The 12,707-nt window shown below is 34.0% G+C and overlaps 1 protein-coding gene and 1 long non-coding RNA gene across 2 annotated transcripts in view; one reads left to right on the forward strand and one right to left on the reverse strand.

Annotated features, from left to right (window-relative positions):
• The window catches only part of NDUFS1 (NADH:ubiquinone oxidoreductase core subunit S1), a 26,535-nt gene that overhangs the window by 13,003 nt on the left and 825 nt on the right, over positions 1-12,707 (forward strand). The window contains exons 11-18 of the mRNA XM_016196698.2: positions 47-192; positions 547-675; positions 2,795-2,924; positions 5,219-5,379; positions 9,113-9,267; positions 10,514-10,689; positions 11,368-11,502; positions 11,593-11,665. Coding sequence (XP_016052184.1) covers positions 47-192; positions 547-675; positions 2,795-2,924; positions 5,219-5,379; positions 9,113-9,267; positions 10,514-10,689; positions 11,368-11,502; positions 11,593-11,665 — 1,105 coding nt within the window. The remainder of the gene's footprint in view (positions 1-46; positions 193-546; positions 676-2,794; positions 2,925-5,218; positions 5,380-9,112; positions 9,268-10,513; positions 10,690-11,367; positions 11,503-11,592; positions 11,666-12,707) is intronic.
• Positions 9,479-12,707, reverse strand: part of LOC148092568 (uncharacterized) — a 19,082-nt gene continuing 15,853 nt past the window's right edge. Inside the window, exon 2 of the long non-coding RNA XR_015714913.1 lies at positions 9,479-10,760. This is a non-coding gene — a long non-coding RNA (uncharacterized LOC148092568). The remainder of the gene's footprint in view (positions 10,761-12,707) is intronic.

The raw sequence follows: 12,707 nt of genomic DNA on the forward strand, positions 1-12,707 counted from the left end.
TGCTGAATGAAGACTTCTTGGTGATATCCTTTGCATTCATTTCCAGTTGCAGAGTTTTCAAGGCAAGGATGTGGCAGCAATTGCAGGTGGCTTGGTGGATGCTGAAGCCCTAGTAGCTCTCAAAGATTTGCTTAATAGAGTGGACTCTGACACTCTATGTACAGAAGAGGTCTTCCCCACTGCAGGAGCTGGGTAAGAAATATGAAGCTAGAATCAAAGGTTGGCTGGTTTGCTTTCTTTGTTTCTTTCTTCCTTTCAAATTCTGTATAAGCCAACACATCCATAGTATTGATAACTGAAATGTGACAACTTGGATTCTCCAACATGTCCACCAGTTTATTTTCGCATATAGATCAGAGTTAAAGCAGGAACTGTTGGAGAACTCAATTATGAATAAGTTTCTAAAACTTTGATGTAATTTAGGAATACTTCATAAAAATGTTTTGTCTGGGATTGCCATGGGTTTGTTGAGATGAGGTTATTCTATGGATTGTCAGTGTGTATTAGTTTTAAAGTAAACTTGCATTTTTAATTTTGTACTTCTAGCACAGATTTGCGTTCCAATTATCTTCTTAATACTACAATTGCTGGTGTGGAAGAGGCAGATGTTGTCCTTCTGGTTGGTACAAATCCACGTTTTGAGGCACCACTATTTAATGCTAGAATTCGAAAGAGGTTAGTAATAGTATTCAGAGTTTTAAAAATATTTATGTAATAATTCTGTATATGAAAAATTATTATTTTAGCCGATTTCTAATAGTGTTAGTGGGAGTGAAACTTCAAAAGATAATTGGAGGACAGTTTCTAACAGATCTAGTCCCCCCTCCCCCCATGATCTTTTATTTATCTTATTTTTAAATAAGTCAAGATGCTTGAAATGATTTTTGTTTTGTTTTTTGTTTTAAATCCTTGCCCGAGGATATTTTTTTCCATTGTTTTTCAGAGAGAGTGGAAGGAAGGAAAGGGGGCGGGGCGGGGGGGGCGGAGAGACACATTGATTGGTTGCCTCCCTGCATGCGCCCCCGACGGGCTGGGGATCGAGGTGGTATGGAGCCTGCAGCCTAGGTTCGTGCCATTGACTGGAATCGAATCCAAGACCCTTCAGTCCATGTACCAACACTCTGACCACTGAGCCAGACCGTCTAGGGTTGAAATGATCGTTGTATACACTCTTTTTTGTAATACTGTTCACCCAGTATTACATTTTGTCACATTTGTTTTATTATTCTTGTTCTGTGTGTATTTTTGTGAATGTAATTTTCTGAATTATCTGAAAGTAAATTGTAAACATGATGCCTTTTATTCCTAAATACTCCTGTGTGGATTTCCTAAGAACAAGGGACATTCTCTTAAATAATCAAGTATTTAGTGTTGATACAGTAGTCTTTAATTCACAGTTTATATTCAGATTTTATTCAAATTTTATCCACAGTTTATATTCAAATTTTCCCATAAATTTTTAGAATAATTTTTTTTCCTGCCAGAATCCAGTTTGGAGTCATACATTGTAATTAGTGTCATGACTCCTCAGTCCCTTTTTTTGGCATTTTTTGGAAGAACACAGGCCAGTTATTTTGTAGAATGCCTCTCCATTTTTTTATATTTTAGAGATATATGAATAGGTTGACCATATAATTTATTATCTAAACTGGGACACTGTTGAGAGTGAAAGGGGGAGGTGTTAATTACTCCAGGATAACAGGTAAAAAACCAGCACTGTCATACAAATCAATATGTGGTTACCACATTTATAACTATTTTAGGAGGAGCTGGATCCATACTTTCATGTCATAGAGAGTAAATATGAATGATTTAGTTTATTTTCATGAACTATATTTATTTATTTTTTAATCATCACTGTAGTATATGTTTGTTGATTTTTTTTTTTTTAAATATATCTTTATTGATTTCAGAGAGAGGAAAGGAGAGGGAGAAACAGAGGTAGAAACATCAATGATGAGAGAGTCATTGATCGGCTGCAGCCCACAACCCAGGCATGTGCCCTGATCGGGAATCGAACCCTGATCGCCTGGATCCTAGGTCGACGCTTAACCGCTGAGCCACGCCCGGCCGGGCTGTTTGTTGATTTTTAGAGATAGGAAGGGAGAGAGAGAAGCATTGGTGTGAAAGAGAAACATTGATCAGTTGTCTCCCATACGTATCCTGATGGGGGAATCAAAACCCGCAACCTTTTGGTGTACTAAATGATTCCACCTGGCAGGGCTTTCATGAACTATGTTTAAAAACTTCAGTGGGTAATTAGGAAATAACTATTGTGTAACTATGGCAAGGTAAAAACTATGGATCATTTATTCTAAAATTAGCCTTTGTTTATAGCTTGTTTATACAGTTAGCATTCTTACATAAAAAATTCATTGAATGCCTTTTTGTGTTTTGTTTTTTTTTTTAAATATATCTTTATTGATTTCAGAGAGAGGAAAGGAGGGGGGAGGAGAGAGAGAGAGAGAGAGAGAGAGAAAGAAACATCAATGATGAGAGAGTCATTGATTGGCTGCCTGGCCCGAAACCCGGGCATGAGCCCTGACCGGGAATTGAACCCCGATCTCCAGGATCCTAGGTCGATGCTCAACCACTGAGGCATGCCCAGCCGGGCTATTTTTGGCAACATTTTATTTTGAAAGGTCACAATAAATTATACCTGTTAAGGTTAAATGTTCTTTTAGTGCTTTTGTGCTTGTAACATTTTGTAATATAAATAAGATGTAACACCTAGCATTAATGAGACCAATAACCTAGTAATTTAGCTCTAAAAACTTTGCTGTTTTTATTTCAGCTGGCTTCATAATGACTTAAAAGTAGCGCTTATAGGCAGCCAAGTGGATCTCACTTACAGATATGACCATCTGGGAGATTCCCCCCAAATTCTTCAAGACCTTGCTTCGGGTAGTCATCCATTCAGCCAGGTACTCTCAAGTTAAATGTATCTACTCTTGTTGATTTTTAAACATTGTTAAAATTTATTGGTTTTGTAATAATATGTAATTACTGTTAAAAATTACAGCAGTATAGACAAGAAAGCTCATGGAAGAAAGTAAAACATTCAGAATCCCACCACTCCCCCAAACAAGTATTGAGAAAATGCCACAGTCATCTCTCTGCTCATACATAGAGCAGGGTAGATGAATACACAGACAGACAAAACGTGGCGACACTACATACTGTTTTAACTTACCAGAGTTTAACTTTCCTTGAAATTACCAGAAAAGACATTGAAGTGCAACTGAAAGAATTAAATTTTAACCTTCAATGAAGTCTCTCTTTATTGCAAGTTATTTTTTCTAAAAGAAATTTCACCAGTTCTCTTACATGACTTTTTTTAATTACTGAGTTCTTTATAAATATTCATTTCATTGCTGTTTCTAGATTATAGTTTTTCATTTCTTATTTTTTGAGAGGGGCCAATAGTATTCCTTCAGTTCTTGTTTGAGAATGTCTAGTATTCCTGAAGAGAGCCTTAGCAGATACAGATTTCTAGGGTCACACTTTTTTTCTTCTCTAAACTTTATAAACACCCTTTTACTGTGGAGAAGGCTGACATCACCTGTATTCTCCCCAACCCTGTCCTAATTTTTTCCTGTTTAGATACTTTTTCCTTGATTCTTGATTCTTTGAAATGTAATAACTTAGTCAGAATATGTCTTAATGGTTGTGATTCTCTGTCACCTTTTTATCTGACATGGTGTGCCTTTTAGTCTGAAGAGTCAAGGTTCTCTTTATTTTAGGGGTGGGTGGGTGGGTGTGTGTGTGTGTGTGTGTGTGTTTGATTATTAAAAAAATGTAAGGGGTTTTTGCTTCTCACATAACAGTGGTTCTGGAGGTAGACAGTTTGACAGATGATGCAGGTTTCCCAGGAAGGAAGGAGCCTGCTTTCTGCTTTGTTATCCTCACTGCGTTTGCTCATGTGTTTGTATGAGCTTCTACTCATGGTTCCAAAATGACTGCTTCATTTATAGCTTCAGGTATAGACAAGAAGAAAGTCAAGTGCAAAGGACAAAGTAGCCAAGCCATATGTGTTTGGAGAGGAAAAACATTATCATGATTACAGTGATCAAAAATATTAAAATATATTTATTGAATATTCTATCCCTCTTTTATCTCTATTTCTCATCCTCATGCCCCAGAAGGTGATTAGTGTTCTTCAGGAAAGTTTGCTTCTGTAAAAGATTTAAATGTATTTTTTATCACATAATTCTATTCTCTTCATCAAGAACTCTTAACGATGTAGATATTGGATCCCCTTTTCTATCTTTTCTGTAATTTTTTCCTTTGTTCTTTTGCAGTTTGTTTTATATAATTTTCTATAGCCTGTCAGTCTTATTCCTGTATTTACAGTCATGTTTTATTTATTTATTATTGTTTCTGGAATGGTAAAGTATCTAATTTCTCTTCCAGTTCTTTCCTGAGTTCTACTATGAAAATCTTCTATTGTATAACACTCTATTATGTCACTTATTTCAACTCTTTTCAAGTGAGAAAAGAGTGTGTTTTTCATTCTGTTTGAGGCTGTTGAAAACTTTCTGCAACTCTTCACATTTCCTTGGAAATTCCTCTTGCAGTGAATGTCCTCCTTGTAGCATCTGGGCATAATGCTTGTGCTGACTCTTTGACTGGGGCTAGCTGTTCACTGAAGAATGATAGAGGGTGGGCGGCGAGCGAGCTGTGTAGTCTCAGCTTTCCTTCTAACTTTTCATCCTCCCCCAAATCTGTAGCTGCTTCTGCTCTTGGGACTCACTCCCACCTTAGTCTTTGGCCTTCAGGAAGCTACTGTGTTTGAAAGCAGACTGCACTGGGATCTAGTAACTGCTGCTTTCCCTACCACCTCCTCCCTGAGACGTGCCGAGTAGATAGAGGACAGTAGACGTGCTATCTTAGCATGGTTTCTCCTGTTACATAGTGCCATCTGAATCTCTATAGGGAGCATTCCCCAATTTTTTTGGGACCTACCCATAATCGTTCTGACCAAAAGCTATTTGGTTGGGATTTGATTCCCAGTGCTTACTTTTAGAAAATCTGTTTTATCTGGTAGTGCTTATTTTACCATTTCATGTCGCATTGGCAAAATGTTTTGATTAAATGTGGCTGTATGTATGTCTGTATGTTGACTGACTAAAACTTGGGCACAACATATTGTAGGTGCAAATTTGGTTAGGGTTGTTTTTCATGTTTTTTTTAATCAAAGTTCTTTTTTTTTTAAAAGGTACTAAAGGGAGCTAAAAAACCTATGGTGGTTTTAGGCAGTTCTGCACTTCAAAGAAATGATGGTGCAGCAATTCTTGCAGCTGTTTCCAGCATTGCTCAAAAGATTCGGATGAGCAGTGGTGCTGCTGGTGATTGGAAAGTTATGAACATTCTTCATAGGTATGTTGAGTATTGTTTTACATAATATAAAATTCAGGTAATTTTGTGTATATGTGCATTACATTGTCACATTTAGATTTACAAACAATATTTAACGTTATCTCAGTAGCTGGTGTGAAATAGAAACCTTTACTTTCTGTGTGAGAAAAACCCAAGATAATAAATAATATTAAAAATATCCCAAATAGTAAGTGCTGAGAAAATCTTGAAAATCTGTATCAGTATAACTTGTTTCAAAAACTGCAATAAGTCTTTGATTAAATGATGAAAATGTAAGCTAACATGAAAATACATCTGAAGTAAAGTTTTTTGGTGACTGTATTAATCAAGTTTACTTTAAGAAAGTTCCAAAGAGAAGAAAGTGTATGAAATAGAAATTATCCTTATTCCACTATTTGTAGATAATTACTATTGCTATTTTGGTACACTTTTATCTGGTCTTTCATTTCCCATGTAAATATTTTTTAGTTATATAGTTGAAATCATACTGTGTATACAATTTTGTGTCCCGATTTTGATCAGTTTTTATTACCACATAAAAATTTCTTCCTGTGATTAGAAATTCTTTATAAATATAAACTTAAATGGCTATTTAACATCATAATATATCTCAGCCATTTTCTTCCTGACTTGTAAATTGATGCTAGTCTTTATTTATAAGTCATGCAGTGATAAACACATATCACTGAACTTTAGATTATTTCCTTAAGGTAGATTTCTAAAAGTAGAACTATTGGGGAAAACAGGATAAACATTTTTGAGGTTATTAATGCATATTTCCAACTTGTTTTAGAAAGATTACACCATTTTGTATATTAGTGAATGAGTTTTCCCATGTCACGTAATCCGTTCTACCTTAAGTAGTATATTTCAAATTCTTCAAATTTTTTTAAGGATTGTGGCTAAATAACTTTAGGTAGAATAGGCAAATTTTTAAAACTTAAGTATTTAAATGTATCCTTAAGTATTCATTTCAATGTTAATATTTCCCCTTTTATTGCTTTAATTTGGCATTATAGATCATATAAATATTTTTTAAAACTTTATATTTTTACATAGAGTTTATTTTTATTGACTACTACCTCTAGATGCTTTTTAGCCACAGTTTTTACTTCTTGATTTTAACTCACTTTTGTGTCCATGTCTTTATTCTTATAGTTGTTTCTTTTTTCTGAATGAGTACTAAATTAATAACTTTTTAAAAAATTCCTGAATGTCAACCAATGTTTTTCTGGTTCCTTCTCACAAATGACCACTTGGCTAGGTATGAAGATCACAATCACTTTTCCTTTAATACTAGTATTTCCCACCCATTCTTTCACTTGATATTTTAGAGAAGATCTCATCTAGTCTGAGTTTTGTCTCAAGGATAACCTGATTTTATGCCTATATGTGTCTGTCTCCCTGCCCACCCTTTGGGTTTCTTATTTCTGATGTTAAAAATATTCTCCCAGAATATAACTGGGTGACACTCATTTGTCATTACCTTTGCCTGGGAATATCATAGATATTCACATTTTCCAAGTTGAAAACATTTTTTCCTTTTAAGTTTAGAAACCCCTAGTTGGTTTACTTTTACATTGTTATTTGCTCTCATACAGAAGCTTCTATTTGTTATATGTTAGTTGGCCCTTCAGACTTTTGGCTCTTTTCTTTCATAATTTTTCTCACTTCCTTTTTCTATGTGTTTAGAGAAAATTCTTTAAATTATCTTCTATCATTTTATGAGTTTTCATTCTGGAGAGTACTGACACTGTTGTAATTTTTAATTTATTAACCTTGTTTTTTATTTCATTTTATTCTTACCACAAGATATATCCCTTTTAATGAAAGTTTACTGTAGTTTATTAGGACATAGCTTTTAATGTTTATTGAGAACTTGAAACATATTTTAAAACTTTTATTTCTTAGAGTAAGTATATTTCAGAGTAGAGCATATTTTCTGATTCTTGGAGAATCTTTTAATCAGCCCTATAGTTTTATTGATTACTGATCATTCTCCCAGAGGCAAACGTAGGCTTCCAGGTTGTTTTCCAAGATGAGGTGGGCTCTTTCATAAGTGAGTGTGAATCTCTGCCTGGATCTTTGAGAGAAAGACTTCAAGGCTTCAAATGAAGGAAATTAAGAAAAAAAAATTTTGTGTATGTGGTGGAAGAGGAAAGGGGAGCTAAGTTTTTAAATTGGGAAATATGAGTCCTTCAGCTTTTCATTTTTAAGATAGGTTTGGCTATTCTGGGTCTTCTGCATTCCATATGAATTTTAGCATCAGCTGGTCAGTTTCTGCAAAGGATTCAGCTATGGTTTTTTTTTAATACTCACCAAAGGATATGTTTTTCCGTAGATTTTAGAAAGAGAGGGAGGGAGAGGGAGAGAGAAACATCAATGTAAGAGAAAAACATCAATGTGAACGAGAAACATCAATCAGTTGCCTCCCGTATGTACCTCAACTGGGGATCAAACCCGTAACCTGGGTATGTACCCTGACTGGGAATCAACCCTCAACCTTTCGGTGTACGGGAGAACGCTCCAACCAACTGAGCCACACCAGCCAGGGCTCAACTATGATTTTTAATAGGAATTGTATTGAATCTAGAGATTAGTTTGGGGAGTATTGCCATCTTAACAATCTTAAGTCTTCTAATCCATAAACATAGGATGTCTTTCCATTTATTAATGCCTTTAATTTCTTTCAAAGTTGTTTTATACTGTTTGTTATATAAATCTTGCACTTTTGTTAAATTTTTGTACAAGTATTCTTTCGTTGTTGTTCCATGAGAGAGTTTGTCAGCACCAGCATCTAGGGGGAGTTGGTTTGATCTGCCCTCCTCCCCTAACAAATAGGTAAAAGAGGAGTTAATTTATACACAGTAAGTCCTCAGAATGGCTACTATTTCTAAAAGGAAAGTTAACAATTGGCAAGTAGACCAAAGACTCCCAGTTGTTCAAAGTATAGTGATTCTAGACCTCTTCTTTAAAAGATTATTTTCTGCTTATAAGAGTAATATAAAAAAACAACACATGTTCACAGAAAAAATTCCATAAAGACATACACCATTGTGTTAATTGTCATTTTCTCTGAATTACAGTTTTATAAATGGTGTTTAAATTTATCTGTTTTGGTTTTCAAAATCACCTGATTTTTTTCTAATTGACCATGTTTGGCTTATGTATTTTATGGCTTAACCATATTGAATAAGAATCTACTTAAAACAATTGCATTTGGCAGAAAGTTTGCAAAATTATTTCAGTAAATATTACCTAATGAAGAAACACAGTGTCCTAGGCATCTTGTTTCTTTGTTTGCCATTCTGAGAAATAAAAGACTGCTATTCTTGGTTTTGACATGTGTTTTAAATGGGTGAAAAAAGGTGAGGGAAAGTTTTTGACAGCATTGAATAGAAAAGAGATGAGGTATGACATTTAATTTTTTTTTTTTTTTTTTAATTTTCATCCAAGGATATTTTCATTGATTTTTAGATAGGGGGGCAAGGGGAAAAAAGAGAGAGAAACATTGATGTGAGAGAGAAATATTGTTTGGTTGCCTCCTGTGCTTGCCCTGGCCTGGCCGGGGATTGAACCCTCAACCTGGGTATGTTGCCTGACTGGGAATGGAACCCAAAACCTTTTGGTCTATGAGACGATGCTCCTACCAACTGAGCCACACTGGCCAGGGCACATTTAATTTTTTATAGTGACAACAATGCACTTATGCAAAAAATCCCTAATTTTACAGGATTGCAAGCCAAGTAGCTGCTTTAGACCTTGGCTATAAACCTGGAGTTGAAGCAATTCGAAAGAACCCTCCCAAAGTGCTGTTTCTCCTGGGAGCAGATGGAGGTTGTATCACTCGACAGGATTTGCCAAAGGATTGTTTCATTATTTATCAAGGTAATAGCATCTGTGACACCAGATGTATATTAAAAGTTGTACAGCAATATATTCATTAGATTGAATATTTCCCATCCAGGAGTTTCCCACACACACCTTCCCAATATTTTTAAAACCAGATTATAGGCTTTGTTACATAGTTGATATTGCTATTAAGAATTATTGATGTTATTTAATAGCAGAGAATTAAAAGAAACCTAAATGCTCCCAGTAACAGGAATGCTTAAATTCTGGTTTATTTACACAATGAAATGTTATATAACATTAAAATTCAGCTTTTCAAAGAAACATTGTACAACATTAAAAATCCTGAGTCCTGTGCTACAGAACTTGAATGAATTATATTTAACAGTGCTCCTTGGGCTCTTTATGTTTGACTCATTTTCTTGAACTCGCCTTCACTGTAAATGAAATCAGGTTTTCCTGGAATAAATGGAGTCCAGAGTTTTCTGGCTATTTTATAGAGAAAAGTATTACATAATTTCCACTTCATTTTGCACATAAATACCATAAATTTATAATAGGCTTTTTCATGGCAGTAGTTTGTATCTTTAGTTTAATAAAGTTAAACCACACTGCATAAACTCAAATTCTATTTCTAGTCCTATCCAGAGATATTTATTGATAGTAGTTTGATATGCATGCTTCATATATTTTCCTATGCATATACAGACATGTACACAAGTGAGATCAAACTTTATATATTGTTCTATAACTTTCTTTCATTTAACTCATTTCTCTTTTTCCCCCATTTTGTTAAACTTTTAATGAGTGAGAGTCTTTCAGTATACTATTTTCTATAGTTTTTCTGTATATACCGTTTTTGATATTATTATTGTCTTATTCTTGTTGTACACTTTTCTTTCACCATTTCAGTCTACTTTATCAAATTTCACTAATGGTCATCTGAGCATTTCTACCTTGTAATCATCAAGAGAAATAATATACCTAGTTGCCCACTATATATGTGTGTATGATATACTTATTTGTGTACTTGCAAACAATAATCTGAGAAGATATATATCAAATACTTTAATAGTAATTTTCTTTGGGAAGGGAGTTGAATTGTGGGCAAGGTGGGTTTTAATTTTTATTCCAGCACTTTAGTACTACATTGTTTTAATTTTTAAAGCATTTTTTAAATTTTAAAAATGGGATTTTAAAAGGATGTATACTGTGTTCACGTAATAGTACCTAATCAGTTTTTTTACTAAAATGTGGTTTGCCATTTTCCATCTTCTCACAGGACATCATGGTGACGTTGGAGCTCCTATGGCTGATGTTATTCTCCCAGGCGCTGCTTACACAGAAAAGTCTGCCACTTATGTCAATACTGAGGGCCGAGCTCAGCAGACTAAAGTAGCAGTGACTCCTCCCGGCTTGGCGAGAGAAGACTGGAAAATTATAAGAGCCCTCTCAGAGGTATTTGTTCTTGGTGATGCTTAACATGTTAGCTTGTTAGAATGATTTTCAAAGTCAAGGAAGATGCAAGTCTGAAATGCAAAGACAATTTGAATTATCTCTATAGGAAAAACGTATTTTAACAAATGGGGATTTGAAATTGGTGTTTTAATTTTTGACTTGTCTTATGATAGTTCTTTTAACTCTTTTTATTGTAAAAAGAATTACGAGATTTAGAATAATATACAGTTGTCTGTGAACTTTGTATATGATCAATAACAGGCAGGTTAGCAGAAGCAGTTACATTTAGCATAGCATTACCTCTTTAATCATTTATTTCATAATCAGTCTATTTTCTAAAGATAAACTACTAATGTACTGACAGCTATTTATGAATTAGTAGAATTTTTGACAATTTTGTTCCCCACTTAACCACTTGCTTAATATACACACTAATGGACACCAGTAGGTTTTTCAGTAGTGCTGCATTATTTCACCATAGTCACAATTACATATAGGGATGAGCAAAAGTGGGTTTAGAGTTGTGAGCACACGAAACAGACTATTTGTATTATTATTTATTAATTTTTGTATTTTCCCTATAAACAACTGTAAACCTACATTTGCCCACCCCTGTATTGTTTGAAAATTTTAAGTATTAAAGCTTTATGTCAATTTTTGGGACCTGATATGTTATAGATTGCAGGTATAACTCTTCCATATGATACTCTGGATCAAGTAAGGAGCAGACTGGAAGAAGTCTCTCCGAATCTTGTTCGATATGATGACGTTGAAGGAGCTAATTATTTCCAGCAAGCAAGTGAGCTCTCCAAGGTAAAAACTTACCTATATGCAGTTTTGGTAATAATGTGTAACAGTAGTAGTTTTTAATACTATTATTGATCTCTTACTCCTTTTTTGCAGCTAGTGAACCAGCAACTACTTGCTGATCCCCTTGTTCCACCTCAGCTAACAATAAAAGACTTCTATATGACAGGTATGTAGTTGTCAGCATGACTGCTAAGTATGAAAGGTGGTCAGGAATAAGATTACCTAATTTAGCACTATGATTCCAACATGTTAATGGTAGTATTTGATATTTTTAATCTTTGAAGATTTTTAGAACATCAGAACCAGTGTAATTCATATTTCTGATTTTACTCTAATTTCTTTTTCTGAAATGTAAACAGAATTTGAAAATGCAGGAAAAGCTAACAGATTTTAAATATAAAATTTTACTATTGTATGTAAAATCACTGTGTAGCAGTTTAGGGAGAATTTTTCTGTGAAGGTTTTCCTGAGAATTATAGCAGAAGAATCAAAACACTTCAGTGGTCAAACATGTTAAATGGTGCTTCTGATGGAAGGTGTTAGGAATATTTTTAAGAAATACAGACTATCTAAAACTTGTTAACTGTAGATCTTACAACACTTGATATAACATCAGGTTATGAGGTAGTTGAAAGATGATTTAAAATTTTTTTTCTATCTAAAAGCACATAGGAGTATCTTTTACTTTTTTTTGGTACAATTTATATCTAAGATTTTTAATAGGATTTTTAGTTATGTTATAAAAGTTGTATTCACTGTGGAATATATACCTAAGCTAAAAATAGCAAGAAAAACTCACCAATCCCACTACCCAGAAATAGTTATATTTATTTTTAACATTTTGGTCAGTCACTCAGGGATATACATATATTTATTTTTAACAAAAACAGATTATTCAGTTACTATGGGGGTTTTTTGGATAGCTATTGAAATATAATTCACATATCATAAAATTTACCTATAAAGTGTACAGTTCAATGGATTTTAGTGTGACCTTTTTTTTCCAGTAACAGTATGTATTAACATATTTTTCCAGTGTTGGTATTACTTTAATATGTCTAATGGTTGCACACCAGCCCATTGTTTGGCCATATATAATTATTTAATCATACCTAGGAGAAAACTTATTAAAAGCATTTAGCTAATAAGGGACTTATCTTCTGAATTTGTTGGTTGAGCTCACAAAATTTACACAGTTGCATAGTTTT

This window comes from Miniopterus natalensis, chromosome 8, assembly GCF_054644295.1.
Source record: "Miniopterus natalensis isolate mMinNat1 chromosome 8, mMinNat1.hap1, whole genome shotgun sequence".
Classification (NCBI taxonomy): domain Eukaryota; kingdom Metazoa; phylum Chordata; class Mammalia; order Chiroptera; family Miniopteridae; genus Miniopterus; species Miniopterus natalensis.